Source organism: Cephus cinctus, unplaced genomic scaffold, assembly GCF_000341935.2.
Source record: "Cephus cinctus unplaced genomic scaffold, Ccin1 Ccin1_scaffold0709, whole genome shotgun sequence".
NCBI classification, from domain to species: Eukaryota; Metazoa; Arthropoda; class Insecta; order Hymenoptera; family Cephidae; genus Cephus; species Cephus cinctus.
The window spans coordinates 838527-852941 of NW_014333329.1; the positions used below are offsets into that span (position 1 = coordinate 838527).

General features: G+C 34.7%; 6 protein-coding genes across 11 annotated transcripts; 3 read left to right on the forward strand and 3 right to left on the reverse strand.

Annotated features, from left to right (window-relative positions):
• Positions 1-1694: 1694 nt before the first annotated feature.
• Positions 1695-5063, forward strand: LOC107270159 (double-strand break repair protein MRE11). Of its 3 annotated transcripts, none has more exons than XM_015744897.2 (12): positions 1695-1862; positions 2297-2465; positions 2534-2661; positions 2733-2923; positions 3007-3217; positions 3281-3538; positions 3623-3704; positions 3784-3928; positions 4017-4180; positions 4262-4388; positions 4477-4770; positions 4838-5063. In XM_015744897.2, the coding sequence occupies exons 1-12, from the start codon at positions 1835-1837 to the stop codon at positions 4913-4915; spliced, it is 1875 nt and encodes a 624-aa protein (XP_015600383.1). In that variant the 5' UTR covers positions 1695-1834; the 3' UTR covers positions 4916-5063. The 3 variants fall into 3 exon arrangements, with proteins under 3 accessions (XP_015600383.1, XP_015600380.1, XP_015600381.1); XM_015744894.1 differs by lacking the exon at positions 1695-1862 and adding an exon at positions 1869-2044; XM_015744895.1 differs by lacking the exon at positions 1695-1862 and adding an exon at positions 1869-2044 and having other exon boundaries at positions 4477-4764.
• A 417-nt stretch (positions 5064-5480) lies between these two features.
• On the forward strand, positions 5481-6905 carry LOC107270204 (40S ribosomal protein S14a). Of its 2 annotated transcripts, none has more exons than XM_015745004.2 (4): positions 5481-5564; positions 5888-6042; positions 6139-6226; positions 6553-6905. In XM_015745004.2, the coding sequence occupies exons 2-4, from the start codon at positions 5894-5896 to the stop codon at positions 6769-6771; spliced, it is 456 nt and encodes a 151-aa protein (XP_015600490.1). In that variant the 5' UTR covers positions 5481-5564; positions 5888-5893; the 3' UTR covers positions 6772-6905. The 2 variants fall into 2 exon arrangements, with proteins under 2 accessions (XP_015600490.1, XP_015600491.1); XM_015745005.2 differs by having other exon boundaries at positions 5489-5568.
• On the reverse strand, positions 6896-9478 carry LOC107270203 (dynactin subunit 4). The gene is made up of 9 exons (XM_015745003.2): positions 9213-9478; positions 9013-9083; positions 8736-8932; positions 8435-8577; positions 8196-8361; positions 7949-8132; positions 7693-7891; positions 7423-7613; positions 6896-7353 (listed from the first exon to the last, which is right to left on the reverse strand). Exons 1-9 carry the CDS (start codon positions 9339-9341, stop codon positions 7137-7139), a joined length of 1497 nt encoding a protein of 498 aa, XP_015600489.1. The 5' UTR covers positions 9342-9478; the 3' UTR covers positions 6896-7136.
• A 303-nt stretch (positions 9479-9781) lies between these two features.
• On the reverse strand, positions 9782-11737 carry LOC107270207. Of its 3 annotated transcripts, none has more exons than XM_015745009.2 (5): positions 11612-11737; positions 10818-10984; positions 10641-10721; positions 10205-10516; positions 9782-10114 (listed from the first exon to the last, which is right to left on the reverse strand). In XM_015745009.2, the coding sequence occupies exons 2-5, from the start codon at positions 10974-10976 to the stop codon at positions 9890-9892; spliced, it is 777 nt and encodes a 258-aa protein (XP_015600495.1). In that variant the 5' UTR covers positions 10977-10984; positions 11612-11737; the 3' UTR covers positions 9782-9889. The 3 variants fall into 3 exon arrangements, with proteins under 3 accessions (XP_015600495.1, XP_015600496.1, XP_015600497.1); XM_015745010.2 differs by having other exon boundaries at positions 10818-11089; positions 11612-11683; XM_015745011.2 differs by lacking the exon at positions 11612-11737 and adding an exon at positions 11447-11583 and having other exon boundaries at positions 10818-11089.
• A 162-nt stretch (positions 11738-11899) lies between these two features.
• On the forward strand, positions 11900-13021 carry LOC107270208 (mitochondrial import inner membrane translocase subunit Tim17-B). The gene is made up of 2 exons (XM_015745013.2): positions 11900-12170; positions 12347-13021. The coding sequence occupies exon 2, from the start codon at positions 12358-12360 to the stop codon at positions 12844-12846; it is 489 nt and encodes a 162-aa protein (XP_015600499.1). The 5' UTR covers positions 11900-12170; positions 12347-12357; the 3' UTR covers positions 12847-13021.
• Positions 13022-13026: 5 nt separating this feature from the next.
• Positions 13027-13680, reverse strand: LOC107270209 (snRNA-activating protein complex subunit 5). Its single transcript, XM_015745014.2, has 2 exons — positions 13415-13680; positions 13027-13339 (listed from the first exon to the last, which is right to left on the reverse strand). The coding sequence occupies exons 1-2, from the start codon at positions 13532-13534 to the stop codon at positions 13139-13141; spliced, it is 321 nt and encodes a 106-aa protein (XP_015600500.1). The 5' UTR covers positions 13535-13680; the 3' UTR covers positions 13027-13138.
• Between the last annotated feature and the right edge of the window lie 735 nt (positions 13681-14415).

Here is a 14415-nt window from a genome sequence, read left to right on the forward strand (position 1 = left end):
AAAAAAAAAAAAAAAAAAAAAAAGATGTAATATAAGGACACAGTCTAATGAGTCGACGGAATGGCTGCTGGAACAGCTGATTTATGATGCAGTATGGCGTACACGTTGTATAAGACGTTGACTGCTGGCGCTTTGAAACGATTCTTTGTACTCGTTTCGATACACAACACAAGAATTGTTTTAACTATTAATTTAATTAAACGAAGTGATTTTCGAATGAAAAGAAAAAACAGATGATTCAATTTACAGTTCGCAGTATCCACGTAAATCAACATTAATTGAAATATCTATAGCATTTTACGAGCTACCATAACTGCATGCATCCTAAACGCTAGGAACTGAACTTAATATAAATGAGAACAGCTGATTCACGTTCGCCGCCAGAAGCATATTGATTTTCTCGGAAGCAAACTCGGCTTTTTCCCCCGCGAGCACTTGGTATGTCCAAGTATCACATCGAGCTCGCGCAAGAAAACATACTTATTCCTGGAACATTCACAACACCTCAAAAAGCAGGCAACACGTCACACAAGAGTGCGAGTGTCAAAGCTAAGAGGTTAAGCAACGTCAACTACCAAGAGCCACATTTCCACTCAGAATAAAATAACATAAGATGATATTGGCGAGAGTGAAAAAACCGATGTGGCGCAAGGACCTTGGTGGGTCGACAGTCTCGCGTCAAGAACGTACGACGACCCCGACCCCGTAGCCAAGGGAGCCACCCTCTCACTGTATAATTCTCAATCACTCTTTATCTTTCTCTCTTCCTCGCTAACATGCATATATACACGCGACAGAACACACAAAGAAATCCACCGATTCTTTCTCTCTCGCACTTGATCATCACACCCTATCCCACCCTCATGTGGTCGCTCCACAAAACACCGTTTATAATTTACGTATATCGCAACCCTTTCTCAACTGCTTACCTAACCCCCTGTAACGAGTCACTGTTCCTCACAGATGCACTGCACACCCTGTACTACCACCAAGATGTTATAAAACCAGCACACTGAAACGATAGTACACACACTCGCACTCGAAGCAGGACAGCTGAGCCGTGCCCCGCCAGTTTTATGTAAGAGACATCTTGCTAAGGTGTCCGCGAGACCTCACGGGAACGCCGGACCGGTACACAGGCGCACGCGAAAAAGATCCTTTATATCGCGATTACGCACTACCACCGCACTACCCGATTCTCTAGCCTACCCCATCGACGACAACAACAAATATGGCGAACAAACCTCCTGCACCTCGCTTAGAGGACGACTGTCGACTGATCTCGCTAGGTGGCGCCACTCCTGACCCCTACCGATCCTGACTATTTTGCTATTACAGCGCCAGATATTACTCTGGTGGCTATATTCATAACTATTCTCGGATATCGAGCTACTGATTCTGTGAATTCAACTTCAAGTTATATAGCTGTAGTACATTGGAAACTTTAACAATTTTCATTGCTAATTGCCACTAATTTTAACTATGAATGATGTTAATTAATTCATTAGGTTTAATATCGTTGATGATTTATATTTTAAGCGACTACTTTTGAAGATTTTTATTATTTCTTATATTAGAATATGTCTATGGACAAAGCTTGAGACAGTTCTTTTGGTATTCTTTTTTCGATAATAAGTTGATGATTCTTCATGAAATCTATTATATTTGTATCATTTAAGTCAATCAGTAGTATGATTTATATACTTAAATGGATTTAGATTTATCAATTTGGCGCATAATTTGATTAAATTTCTTGACGAGACCTTGCTAGCATTAATATGCCGGTGCTGCTATCTATTGTACGGTAATAAAAAGTTATAGAAGATTTGATGTAATGGGGAGAAACATCATTTTTGAAAGAGGTCTGTGCATTGCGTAGTACACTGAAAGTCTATTTAAAGTGTGACGTTTTTGATTTATAAAATAATAATGTCTGAAAACGATTCTGCTGATGATATTATGAAAGAACGTTCGGATGATGATACATTCAATATATTAATTGCTACTGATTGTCATTTGGGTTATGAAGAAAGTACCAAAAGAGGTTTGTTGCTGCATATTTGCTATGTCGATCAACCATGTACTTCTTTGTTTCCCGCTCTTTTCTCATGCACAATATGTGATAACTACATTATACGAATGCACTTTTTAATTTAAAAAATATTTAATTGGCTAATAAGTTTTCATAGTGTAAAATCATTCCTAATTACAAAATTTAATATCTTAGTACATAATCAAATTTATTACTCTGATAACCAGCTATTCTACAAATGGATGCAATATGATATTTTCACAGCCCAAGAACAGGACAGCATTAAAACGTTTGAAGAAATACTAAAACATGCTAAGGACAATAATGTTGACTTTATTCTTCTTGGTGGTGATTTATTTCATGATACTAAACCATCGCAAGGCACATTATTAAAAGCTGTTGAGTTGCTCAGAAAATATTGTTTAGGCTCTAGGTATATGAAACCATCTTCTAGTAATATAAAATATTTCGTGTAAAATAACTCTTCATATTACATTACAGAGAACCAACATTTGAATTGTTGTCCGATCCTGAAGAGAATTTTCAATACAAAACAGCAAACTTCGAAGATCCAAATTTAAATGTCAGCATTCCTGTATTTTCTATACATGGGAATCATGATGATCCAAGTATTACTTGCAATATATGAAATTCTGTATCCTTATAATATATGATATAATATTGCCCAATATATTTTCAGGTTCTGGAACAATAGGATCTCTAGACCTTTTATCAACAACTGGTCTTGTTAATTATTTTGGAAAATGGACAGACTTAACTCAAGTAACAATGTCACCTGTGATATTGAAAAAGGGTAGCACGCATATATGTCTCTATGGAATCAGTTATATAAATGATCAAAGATTATCACGATTGTTTAGATCATACATGGTATACTGGAATAATAGAAAGCACTTTGTTTTCTTTAGAATACCAACATTATATGAGTTTTAATTAAAAATAACTGTTTCCAGGTGAAAGTACTTTTTCCATCCCATCTTGATATTGAGCAGTGTTTCAATATGATGGTTTTGCATCAGAATCGAGTAAAACGCCCAAATTGCCCATACATTCCGGAAGACAGATTGCCCAGTTGTCTTAATTTCATTTTATGGGGTCATGAACACGAATGTCGCATTAATCCAGAAATTATTGCTGAAACTGGATATCACATTTGTCAACCTGGTAAAAAAACCTGTATTTTTTCTGAATTCTAATTAAGTATCAATAATAAATCTGTATTTTTAGGTAGTTCTGTGGCAACTTCACTGTGTGAAGCAGAATCAGTACCAAAACGTATTGGTATATTGAGCGTCAATGGAAATGATTTTAAAGTCGAACAAATATACTTACAAACCGTCAGGCCTTTTGTGTTTGACAACATAGTTCTCCGAGACGTTGATATTGGTGAAGATTATAGTAAAGTGATGGCTGATCGTGTAATGGATTATGTAGATGACTACATTGAAGAAACTATGATAACCAAAGCCTCTAAGCAATTAACTGGTGTGTAACTAAACCATTTTTTTCTAGAAATAATTAGTTTCTAAATTATTGATAACCAATCATTTTGTAATTTAATAATCAAAGGACATCCGGATCAACCAACTCAGCCATTAATTCGTCTTCGAGTTTTCTATTCCAGTAATGAAGAAATATTTAACACAGTAAGGTACATACAGACTTAAAACTATAGTTTTAAATTCTATTTACGAAATTGATTATACTTTATTTGACTAACATTTTAATAGGCTCGCGCAAAAATATTGTGATGAAGTAGCAAATCCAATGGACATGATCATATTTCGAAAAGCACCAGAAAAAAATATCAAACGTAAATGCACTGATCCTTTTGAAGATGATGATGAGACAAATGATTTGTTAGCGTATGATGATGTATGTATAGTTTCTACAGATCATCGATTATTGAGCAAGCGTGAAAGTTAAACTAAAAATAAAGTTTAAAAATTGATATTTCTCCCAGAATGATAAAGATTGGCGAAAAAGCGTACAAGGCGGAATACTTAAATATTTTGAATCGAAAGAAAATCAAGATAAACTGACAGTTCTATCAGTGACTGGATTAAACAAAGCGTTATCTCGTTTTGTCGAGAAAAATGATAGCGATGCTTTCAAAGATATTATTCAGTAAGATTTTCCATACAACAACTATTTATAACATAAATTTAATCTATAAACAAATAACTTAATTCAATTATACTTGTCCAGCCATCAGATGTCGAAAACTGTCGAGTACTTACAAACGAAACCTGTGGATACGCCAGAAAAAATAAAAAAAGAAATAAAAGTGTTTCAAAAGGAAAGACGCGACAGAGAGGAAGAAGAAGCACTTGATGTGAGTTTGGTAAAGAAACAAATTACTGAAAAATGAATTTCAATAACCCTAACAGTATATATTCTCTCTTTACTACATTACAAAACAGGCGGATCTAATGTTTGAAAGTACACAACGAAAGTTCGAAACTGTGGATATCGAAAAAAATAATGCTATTGTACTAAGCGACGATGATGCAGAACATAATCACGATGATGAAGCAACTGGTAAGGGAAATAAAACCAGAAAAGCATCCACCAGAGGGGCAGTAAGAGGCCGCGGTGGAGGTCGAGGTCGAGGGAAAAATGCTGAACGTATGAAAAATCCTCTAGACATAACAATTACATCTCCTACTTCCTCGTCACCAAAGACTGCCAGAAATGTATCATCGAGAAAGGTAGGGGTATGTAGTAACGCATTAAAATATTTTTTTATGTGTTAAATTTTTATGTTATTGCAACTTATTTTAGGCTCGAGGAAATATACAACAGTTTTGTCAACCTTCGACCAGTCTGAGACATGGTAATATATCGGAAGATACGGATTAGCGTAACCATCTATTAATACTATTTACCGAGTGTTAAAAAGTTAATTTAATATTTTGCTATTACTGTTTATACAATTCATCTCTAATAAACCAAAATGAGAAATAGAACGTTTAACAGTTAAAAATAAAATATAAATATTTTACTATGATATTTCGAATACATTATATTTATACCTTTCATTTTATTTTTTTAATCTAGTGAAACATTTTTATTTCTTTATAATCGAGATTTTAGAATTGCCACTAATGCCCATTTCTTCCGACGTTAATCGAAGTTTAAATTCTGGTTACCCTATCTTAAAACTATATTTAAAAAATTGAACTAGGCTTAAATCACGTCGGAGGAAACGGGCTTAAGTTGATTATCCGTTACCAACCTATGTAATGTTTCACTTGTGCACCGCTTGAGGGCGTATTTCATATAAAATTTAAATATTTATATTATTGCACTAAAACAATTGTTGATTTTCAATCATTCAGCCAAAAAAGAAGTAGTAAACCGATTAACTAATATACTGCAGTATTCTATCTCAAGATTTTTACCTAAACTCAGCATCTGATATAAAATATTTTAATCTCATAGAGTGCGCGCAGGAAGTGCTTTCTTTTTGAACTTCCTGTTTCGGACGGGCTGTACGCAAAGATCTTTAGTAGGTACTATTTTACGATATTTACGTATAAACCAATATATCCGTATTAAAAATAATGTGTCCATATCATGCTGTTGAGAAGCGAGAATACTTTTCGTGAGAAATATATCCTTTCGACTTTCTAATATGAAGATGTTAGTGGATTAATATTTGACGACGTGAGGTGACTCGCGCTTTGCCGACACGGCTGTCATGGATAACAGAATAATACGCGGTTGAACTTGCTGTACAGCATCTTGTGTACACTGTATTAATTTATAAAAGACAACTATATAAACGTGAGTATTTTTGGTTAGTTATTTTCACGTTATTGTTCCTTTTAGTGAAAAATGGCACCTAAAAGAGGAAAGGTACAGAAAGAAGAAGTCCAGGTCTCCCTTGGTCCTCAGGTCCGTGAAGGTGAAATTGTATTTGGAGTAGCACACATTTTTGCCAGCTTCAACGACACTTTCGTTCATGTGACTGATTTATCGGGCAGGTACATACTAGAAATAATTATGCACACATAAATGGTATGACATAACCTATATTATGAACGTAACAAATTTAAGGTTATGCATGCTACTTGTTACAGGGAAACCATTGCTCGTGTCACTGGAGGCATGAAGGTGAAGGCTGATCGTGATGAGGCTTCACCGTATGCTGCTATGTTGGCTGCTCAGGTATTTCATTTTTTCTTAACATAACATTTGAAATGTATATGATCTTATATGCTGGTGCATAATATTCAACATTATTTATAATTTTGTTTGATGTATTAACATCCAAACACCACATTCAGGCAGTACCCAAGATTTTCTTTAGAAACTTATCTTAGGGTGCGTTCAGAATTGTGGAAAAGTGAATGATCCTTTTAACTTTGGGAATTTGTACTTATGACTTGTTCCTTTATACAAGAAGGATACACATGTTAAATTAAGCTACATAGGCTGTGGTGTCATATTGTTGTTGTTAAGGATAAAATCAATTTGTTTTTAACATTCTGTAGGATGTTGCTGAAAAATGCAAATCCCTTGGGATCACTGCTCTTCACATTAAATTGAGGGCCACTGGTGGTAACAAAACAAAAACTCCAGGACCTGGAGCACAATCTGCACTTCGTGCTCTTGCCCGTTCAAGCATGAAGATTGGCCGAATTGAAGATGTTACACCAATTCCCTCTGACTCTACGCGCAGGAAGGGAGGTCGCCGTGGTCGCAGGCTATAAATTAACACTATGGTACTGTGTATGGTTTATTACCTTACTCAAATAAACATCTAAAAACAATATAAATTTTTTCACTGTAATATCTTTTATCTGCTAAGATTACGAAAATAAATGAACAATTTAATAACTTTAAACGTTTATTTGTTTCGGTATAATACTATTATAAGTCAATATCAAAGCTTACTAACAAATCACGTTACTTATGATAGTGTGCTAGTGTTACTGGATGCATAAATTATAACAGATTACTGATTTCATACAAAGTTAAATAAAAAAGTGCATTGCAATATTTATTAAAAGACTTGTGACTCCACACTAATGCTTTGTAGGCTTTAATTACATTACTTTTACGGTCGAAAAAAAATTTACGCCGTACCAACGAGATTTCCCAAAGTCAGAAATAATTGAACATTTAATTCTGACTTCTGAGGGGCTTTATGTTCCAAAGTCGCTAGAGTATTCACGTAACCATGTCGCAAAACAAATCCTACTATTACAGGTTCTCCTTTGTTTTGCTCATTAGCGAATGGAGTCACATGTAAACGTACCACGATTTTATTTCCTTTGCGCCATACAACCACCCTGTAAACCAAATATATAAAACGTTTAAACGTTCATTAATGTACAGAATCATCTCCCTATAACACTTACTTTTTATCGTCTTGAAAATGACTAGCGTCATTAGTCTCATCATATTCAGCTGCATCATCTCGGGGTGGTAAAAATAAAGGACATTCAGGCAAAGCTATTTCAGCACCGGACACTACAGTAATCGGTTTAGGATCTTCCGTGACAGATATCTGTCGTACAGCCAATGGTAACAGATTCGGTGATTCACTTCCCTATATTTAGATTCCAAAATATTATTGACAATGCTGTATTATAACAATACAAATTATTTCTAAACGTTGTAATTCATACCATTTGTATATTTTCTCGCTTTAACTCTTGCTCTTCTCCAGATGCAGTTACAGTTGTAGGCGTTGTCGGAGTATCGAGTGGAAGAAGACTTATTTGAGTCTGATGTTGAGTTGGATTACAAATTTTTAGTAAAAGCTCACTAGCAACTCCAACACGTAGTGGTTCGCAAGTCACAATGCGAATCTCGGGCACATGGTAACTGAAATGATACTTTCTTGAATGATAAAGGATGGCGTCAATGTTTCAGAAAACTTACAACGCAGCAAGTTGAATTTTGAATTTAATAGACTGCGGACTGTACTCTGGTTTACTGACATTATGTTCACAACCGCGACATCGTTGCGAACGCTTCACTAAGAACTGTTTGTGCTGTGGACGCAACTCATTAATTTTCTCAGCCTGTACGTCAGGATGTTGTAAACGTTGTTCCAGTGTAGTAACTGCATTATAAAACAATAACTTAAATATACCATTTGTCTATTACGATTTAGAAAGTTACTTACTTTTGGTTATATCTACAGCTTCTGTAAATATTCCTGCTGGCAAGTCATCGACTTCTTCGTTTGCAACTGCTGGTGCAGGCTGATCAGAGTGCTGTATTAGAGACTTAGGTTCTAGCGGCTTCCCAGCACGTTTGCGTACCATGGCTGATGTTAAACCAAACTTTTCCTGTAAAATAATATTACACTGTATTACACTCTATAGGCTAGTCTAATTCATACATTTTTATTGTAGTGCTCACATATTGTAGAAATGTACGTTTCGTTGGAAACTTCTTACGCTGTTGTTCCTGCTTCTCTTTAGAAGCAAGAACTTTGTGAAAATCAATCAGTGTACTAATTCTTGTAGAATTAGGATTTTCTTGCTCAGGCCATCCTCCAGTAGCTAGAAATAAAATATTATTTACTATAATTATTTGTACGCAACAGTATAACTTTGAGTTCAAATTGCTATAAAATTAATTCTTAATAAAAAGAAAAATAATGGTATATGAATAAAAATTTAGTACAGTCTATTATATTAAAGTACGTCAATGGACATACCCACATATTGATCTGGAATTCCAGCATCCCTAGATGTCCAACGACATAAAGAGCAGGACAAGTAGTACACCTTTTTTGGAGTAGCCTTAACATCTTGTTTAGCATCTGCTGAGGAAGCAGGTGGCCTCAGAGGTGCTTGACCTGCTCGTGTACATAATGTTTGAAAGCAACAAGGGCAATCAAAACAATTGGAACACCTTAAATAATATAAAAACCATTTAGTTACACGTAGAATTACAATACCTTAAAAGATTGCATCTGAAACATTCTAACTTACTTGTTCTTCTTAAGTCGTACTTCTGCTGATGGCAAGTTTTCCATACAGTTAGGACAGTAATGTGAATCAGCCTGTTTAAAAGTATCATACGGTAAAGTTCTTAGAAATTATAGTCGGTTAAATACATAAATATTTTTTCAAGAAGGGTTAAATTACGTAATAACCATTACAAATATGTAAAAAAATATTCATAAAATTACCTCATGACAGACACAGTAACCACACCGAATTTTCAAGCAATGACGGCAGAAATACATTTTTGAGATGGGTTTTAAAGATCCGCAACTACATACGTAGCGCACATAATCAGGCTGAAATAAGTACGCCATACTGTATAACGTATCACATGCACTACAATTAGTTAACTCCTGTCAATAAGAGTTTGACATTTCATTCCAGATAGAAGTACGTAGCCATTTTCGTGAAAGGCAGACCAACAGTTTATCCGTTTCCGCTCATGAAACAGAGCCATCTAGTGGATATGCGTATATTCATTGAGTCAGGCAGACTCCATTGATGTCATCCGTAGCGAATATTACAAAAGTATTATGTATAAAAACTTGAATTTACAATAATGACTGAGCACATACTGCTAAAGAGAATGCCGTCACATGGAAGAAGTCTCCAGCAGTAACTAGACACTGTAAATATTGAGGATAGTAGAAATAGATACCGATAACTGCTAATATAGCAGAAATAGTTTTTCTTTTTTGATACCCCAATATATAGAAAAAAACACTATTAACAACTAGGAATAATTCACATTAAATTTCGCTTCAGTAGCCAAATTTTGCTTTTATTATTATAACACAGTAGCACCACAAAATATCATTATAAAAGCAGTCATTACGTATCAGTTCTTAAAATAAATGCCATATTATGCCATTGGTTGTTTTGCATTCTCTAGTGCCCGATTTTCTTCCGTGAGCAATGTCACCTTTTCTTCGTACTTCCCACGAAGATCTTGGAAAAGTCGTAATTGCGTCTCATACTCCTTTTTCAAGTCAGCATTAAGTCGTACTGCAGCATCCATTTTATTAATCATATCATTATGTCGATCACGTTCAGCTGTGATTTTAGCTTCCATAGTGTCCACGTCATTCTGAAAAGACATTTACATTTTTACTGAATATAAACTAACAATAGATTTTCCGCACATGCTAAATATGTTAGATAGCATAAAAATACTGACCTGCAAATGTTTAACTTCCATGTTACGGATGTTTAACAGCTGCTTTGTGATCGCTACAACTTCCTTCAGGGACGATGTCTGCTTAGTAAGAGCATTTATTTGATTTTCCTGATTGGCAACCATACGATTGCGTTCTTCTAATTTCAGCTGCGTCTGAGTAAGCATATTTTTTAGATCCTCCTTTTCGCGACGCAATTTAATTTCGTCGCCTTCGCCATTGGCCACGGCATTATACGACGCTTGTAAGGCATCCAACTTCTTTTCGGTGTCCATCAATTTTTGTTGATAATTATCCCTCTCATAAGTTCTTTTCTATTGTCAAAGCATATTGACTTAGTTAAATAATTTTTACCAATCGGTTTTTAAATAGAATTCTCATAATTTCATATTATTTCACTTGAAACTTTCAGTGAAGGCAGGGTTGATTTGAATTTACCTGAATTTCTTGTTCCAATTTAGATATTTCGGTTTGGTTGTTATTACTTGATTCCGTAGAATTTTCATTGGAATTCGCATCCTACACGGAATAATGTAAAATAGTGAATATTGTAAAAAGTGTACAATCATTCTATCATAAAGCGACAGTTGAATACGTATTAAAAATTATTCTCACTTCTGTGGGTTCTTTAACGTCTGTAACTTTTTTTATCAATATTACAGATTCTGCTTCGGATGTCGGTGCAGCGACAGGAGCGACGTGTGCTGGACTTGCAGCTTCAGTCGGACAAGAATCTCCAGCAGCTTTATTAGTAGTTTCATCGGCTCCATCCATTTTTAATTCTATAGCCAAAATAGAGAATTATGTCCGAATAAATAGGAGGCTCTCTTGATAAGTACAGAGCCGTATAATAACAAGAAAAATGTTGACCACGTGAAATTGAAGTCCTGATAACATAAAGGTGTTATAAGTCATCATACTGGAGCAGATGAAAAGCATATTTGTGTAATTTCATTTATTATGCAGAATCTGTATCTTGTTTTTTACATCATAACAGCGTGTACTAATGACATGTGCTGTATTTTAAATTTCTACATGGTGCTTCATTTTTACTTCATCAAATGACTCACTTAAATTTCATACATGCACTTTGAAATATGCATTTTATAAATAATTCATTTATGCTTTATCAAATCTGTTTCTACCATGTTAGTATGTATATGTATATACATATATATATACATTACATAAATAATACATTACAGTATTTTCTGTTACATTTAACAGTGAAAAATTAATCATACCGGGTAGTTTTTTTCGTCCTACGACTACTTTGATTTAAATTACTGCAAAATGTAGGTTTAAATTTTAGTCAGCAATTGGAGCTATTTACCCTTCCACATCTTTATCTGAACATATCAAAGCAGTCGAACCATATAAGCTGAAAATATGTAGTTTAATGCACTTACGTTCAAAGTGACGGGATCACGAAGACTAACCAGTAGCGGGATGTATTTTTGGAAACCTTCGAACGTTTTAATTTAGAACATTTGCAGCTGCGCATTAGCTTTTCTTTACATACGTACGATACAACTTATTGAGTGGGCATGAGACAAATGAACTATTCTATGGGTTTGTTAATAGATCTATCTATATTTTTATTATGATGTCATACTCAATAAAGTTATTGATTACAATCATTATATTCTGTTAAAAAGTTATGAATGCGTAGCGTAGATAAAAAGTAACCACATTCATATCTGTGGGTTTTTAGCACGTGTCCGATCAAAACAAATGCTTGAAAAAGCCAAAAGATCCATAGGACCTGAAAGGTTGCATAAATTTGAACGATATCATTATGCATCTTGTTTCAAATAATCAAACGTATCAATTTGATCTTTAAAAATTGCTCACTGTAAAGTTATCGGTGGCACGAAGTTTACTAACGTAGTTAGTTCTTCAGCGCAGACGTCCTAACACGAGTGATTCGCTTTTCTAACAAGCGAATCTTTTCCATTATATTTTACGGTAATTATAAAAAAAATGTATTTGATTATGTTACTAATCTTATTAGGATTATATTTCAAACAATTTCTAAGTGTGTTATATATATATCTTAATAGTTGTCGATCTTGATGTCATCACCTTAACCTAACTTTTTTGATTCATAACCTTACAACTTTAACAAAAATTTTCGGTTTCAGAAACATAAGTTATGGAGGAATATGCCAGAGAACCATGCCCTTGGAGGATAGTGGATGATTGTGGTGGTGCCTTTACAATGGGTGCCATAGGAGGTGCTGTTTTCCAAAGTATTAAAGGCTTTCGTAATGCACCTAGTGGAATAAATAAACGTCTCCTGGGCAGCTTAACGGCTATAAAACAGCGGTCACCTATAATCGCTGGAAATTTTGCTGTTTGGGGAGGCATGTTTTCGACGATTGACTGCACTCTTGTACACTTCAGACGCAAGGAAGATCCATGGAATTCCATTATCAGTGGAGCAGCTACAGGAGGTATTCTCGCAGCGAGAAATGGTCTTCCAGCAATGGCAGGCAGTGCAATAATTGGTGGAGTGTTATTAGCACTAATCGAAGGTGTTGGAATACTTTTCACTCGACTTTCTGCAGAACAATTTAAACCACCTACTCTCGTTGATGATCCATCACAGCTTGGGCCACCACCTCAAGGCTATCCATCATAATATATATTTTAGATTTGTCGTGAAATAGAATCTAATATTTGAGAAAAAACGATTCTTGTGGTTTGTAAAATAAAATAGTACTCGTCAACTAATTTCTTTTGACAGAATAATAAATTTGTATAGAATAGATGCTACTTAAGTTAAGGTACAAAAATAATAGATTTATTTCCATTTCTACTTGGTACAGTTTATTTTTTCACCAAACTTATTCAATAAATTATCTTGTAATCATCACATTATAAGAGAAAGCAATTACGCTTTAATTGAAAAAATATTGTTAGTCTCAAACCTATTAGTCATCTTCATCTTCTTCTACTTCCTCTTCAGGACTTAAAGTTGATGAAGGTATAGTAAGGTCCAGTTCTTTAAGTATATTTTCTATAGAATCATTTTCATTATTTGAAAGACATTTGGAGTTTGTATGTGTAGTACTTGCAGCAGGTGTACTAGTTGTCTCAGTATTCATACGGTTTAATAAATGAAGTTGTTCTACCTGTAATTTCAATATTTTAAATGTCATTAAAAAAATAGGTTTCCAAAAAGTTAATAATATTTATGCTTCTTTCACCTGGAGAGCATGTAATTGCTTATCGATTTTCGACAACGTGCGAATGATGAAATCTTCTTCACGCTGAAGCTGTCTTTGATTCGCTAACAATTCTGGTATAGACTCTGTATTATTATCCATTATCAATTAAGTAACAAGTTACATTATAAACAGATTGACACCTTTTAGGTTATATTTAAGGAGTACATAACATTGAAGGCGCGATGGAAGAATCGAAGTTGCACGATTTGCCGAAGCGCATGCTTACCACGCCGGACCCTGGTACGGCGAGGGGATTGAGGGAGACCGAAGGAATGCCGAGCTTCCTTCCTTTTTTTCCTTTATCGCTGTCTCCAATGGGAGGAATGCCAAGTTCGCGTTAATGGGTTTTCATAAGAAAATGTAAGTGAATAATCATACAGAATTATCAATTGCAGGCCCTGTTAATATTCAACTTTGTAAATTCGTTGACGTAATATTATTATATTCAATATGCAGAAACGAAAAATAATATTGAAACTGTCGGAAAGGCATCAATGATGGTCAGTGTATGTACGTGTGCGCCCGCGGTGCTATGTCATCGACAAATCGCCGATATTTCTATCGTAATAAACATATTTATACATCTATAAACAGATGCAATAGCCGCATGCATCGATTTAAGCGTAACTAATAATTGTTCCAATTTCTCTCTTTGCTTTTCCTTCGAAAAATGATTTAGAGCGATTTCCCCATGAGGGAAAAGTCTTAGTGACAACCAAGTGAAGAAGATTAAAGTAAATTACGCTCATACTGAAATATTAATAAATTAAATGTTTGGAATATTAAAATATTTCATTACATCAATAAAGTTAGATATTAATACTTTAAAATCAGAAATCCTGGCCAAGAATATTTAGAAGTGCTGGAAGTTGCCCAAAATTGTGTGCGCGCAAATTTTTGCGCGGTAGTCTCGGCGAGTGGGAGGAGCGCTTAAGACAGGGTCCGGACTCTTTTTCTTTTTTTCCTATTTTTTTTCGCTC

What these genes read in the sequence shown, in the direction of transcription:
- LOC107270208 (XM_015745013.2), top strand. Translation starts at nt 12,358, where the DNA reads ATGGAGGAATATGCCAGAGAACCATGCCCTTGGAGGATAGTGGATGAT.
- LOC107270204 (XM_015745004.2), top strand. Translation starts at nt 5,894, where the DNA reads ATGGCACCTAAAAGAGGAAAGGTACAGAAAGAAGAAGTCCAGGTCTCC. An exon ending in GTGACTGATTTATCGGGCAG is followed by an intron (nt 6,043 to 6,138) that starts GTACATACTAGA and finishes TACTTGTTACAG; the next exon opens with GGAAACCATTGCTCGTGTCA. An exon ending in CTGCTATGTTGGCTGCTCAG is followed by an intron (nt 6,227 to 6,552) that starts GTATTTCATTTT and finishes AACATTCTGTAG; the next exon opens with GATGTTGCTGAAAAATGCAA.
- LOC107270203 (XM_015745003.2), bottom strand. Translation starts at nt 9,341, where the DNA reads ATGGCGTACTTATTTCAGCCTGATTATGTGCGCTACGTATGTAGTTGC. An exon ending in GTTACTGTGTCTGTCATGAG is followed by an intron (nt 9,084 to 9,212) that starts GTAATTTTATGA and finishes ACTTTTAAACAG; the next exon opens with GCTGATTCACATTACTGTCC. An exon ending in AATTCCAGATCAATATGTGG is followed by an intron (nt 8,578 to 8,735) that starts GTATGTCCATTG and finishes TTTTATTTCTAG; the next exon opens with CTACTGGAGGATGGCCTGAG.
- LOC107270209 (XM_015745014.2), bottom strand. Translation starts at nt 13,534, where the DNA reads ATGGATAATAATACAGAGTCTATACCAGAATTGTTAGCGAATCAAAGA. An exon ending in AGCAATTACATGCTCTCCAG is followed by an intron (nt 13,340 to 13,414) that starts GTGAAAGAAGCA and finishes TTGAAATTACAG; the next exon opens with GTAGAACAACTTCATTTATT.
- LOC107270159 (XM_015744894.1), top strand. Translation starts at nt 1,930, where the DNA reads ATGTCTGAAAACGATTCTGCTGATGATATTATGAAAGAACGTTCGGAT. An exon ending in AAATATTGTTTAGGCTCTAG is followed by an intron (nt 2,466 to 2,533) that starts GTATATGAAACC and finishes ATTACATTACAG; the next exon opens with AGAACCAACATTTGAATTGT. An exon ending in GATTGTTTAGATCATACATG is followed by an intron (nt 2,924 to 3,006) that starts GTATACTGGAAT and finishes AACTGTTTCCAG; the next exon opens with GTGAAAGTACTTTTTCCATC.
- LOC107270207 (XM_015745009.2), bottom strand. Translation starts at nt 10,976, where the DNA reads ATGGATGGAGCCGATGAAACTACTAATAAAGCTGCTGGAGATTCTTGT. An exon ending in ACGTTAAAGAACCCACAGAA is followed by an intron (nt 10,722 to 10,817) that starts GTGAGAATAATT and finishes TATTCCGTGTAG; the next exon opens with GATGCGAATTCCAATGAAAA. An exon ending in AATTGGAACAAGAAATTCAG is followed by an intron (nt 10,517 to 10,640) that starts GTAAATTCAAAT and finishes CTTTGACAATAG; the next exon opens with AAAAGAACTTATGAGAGGGA.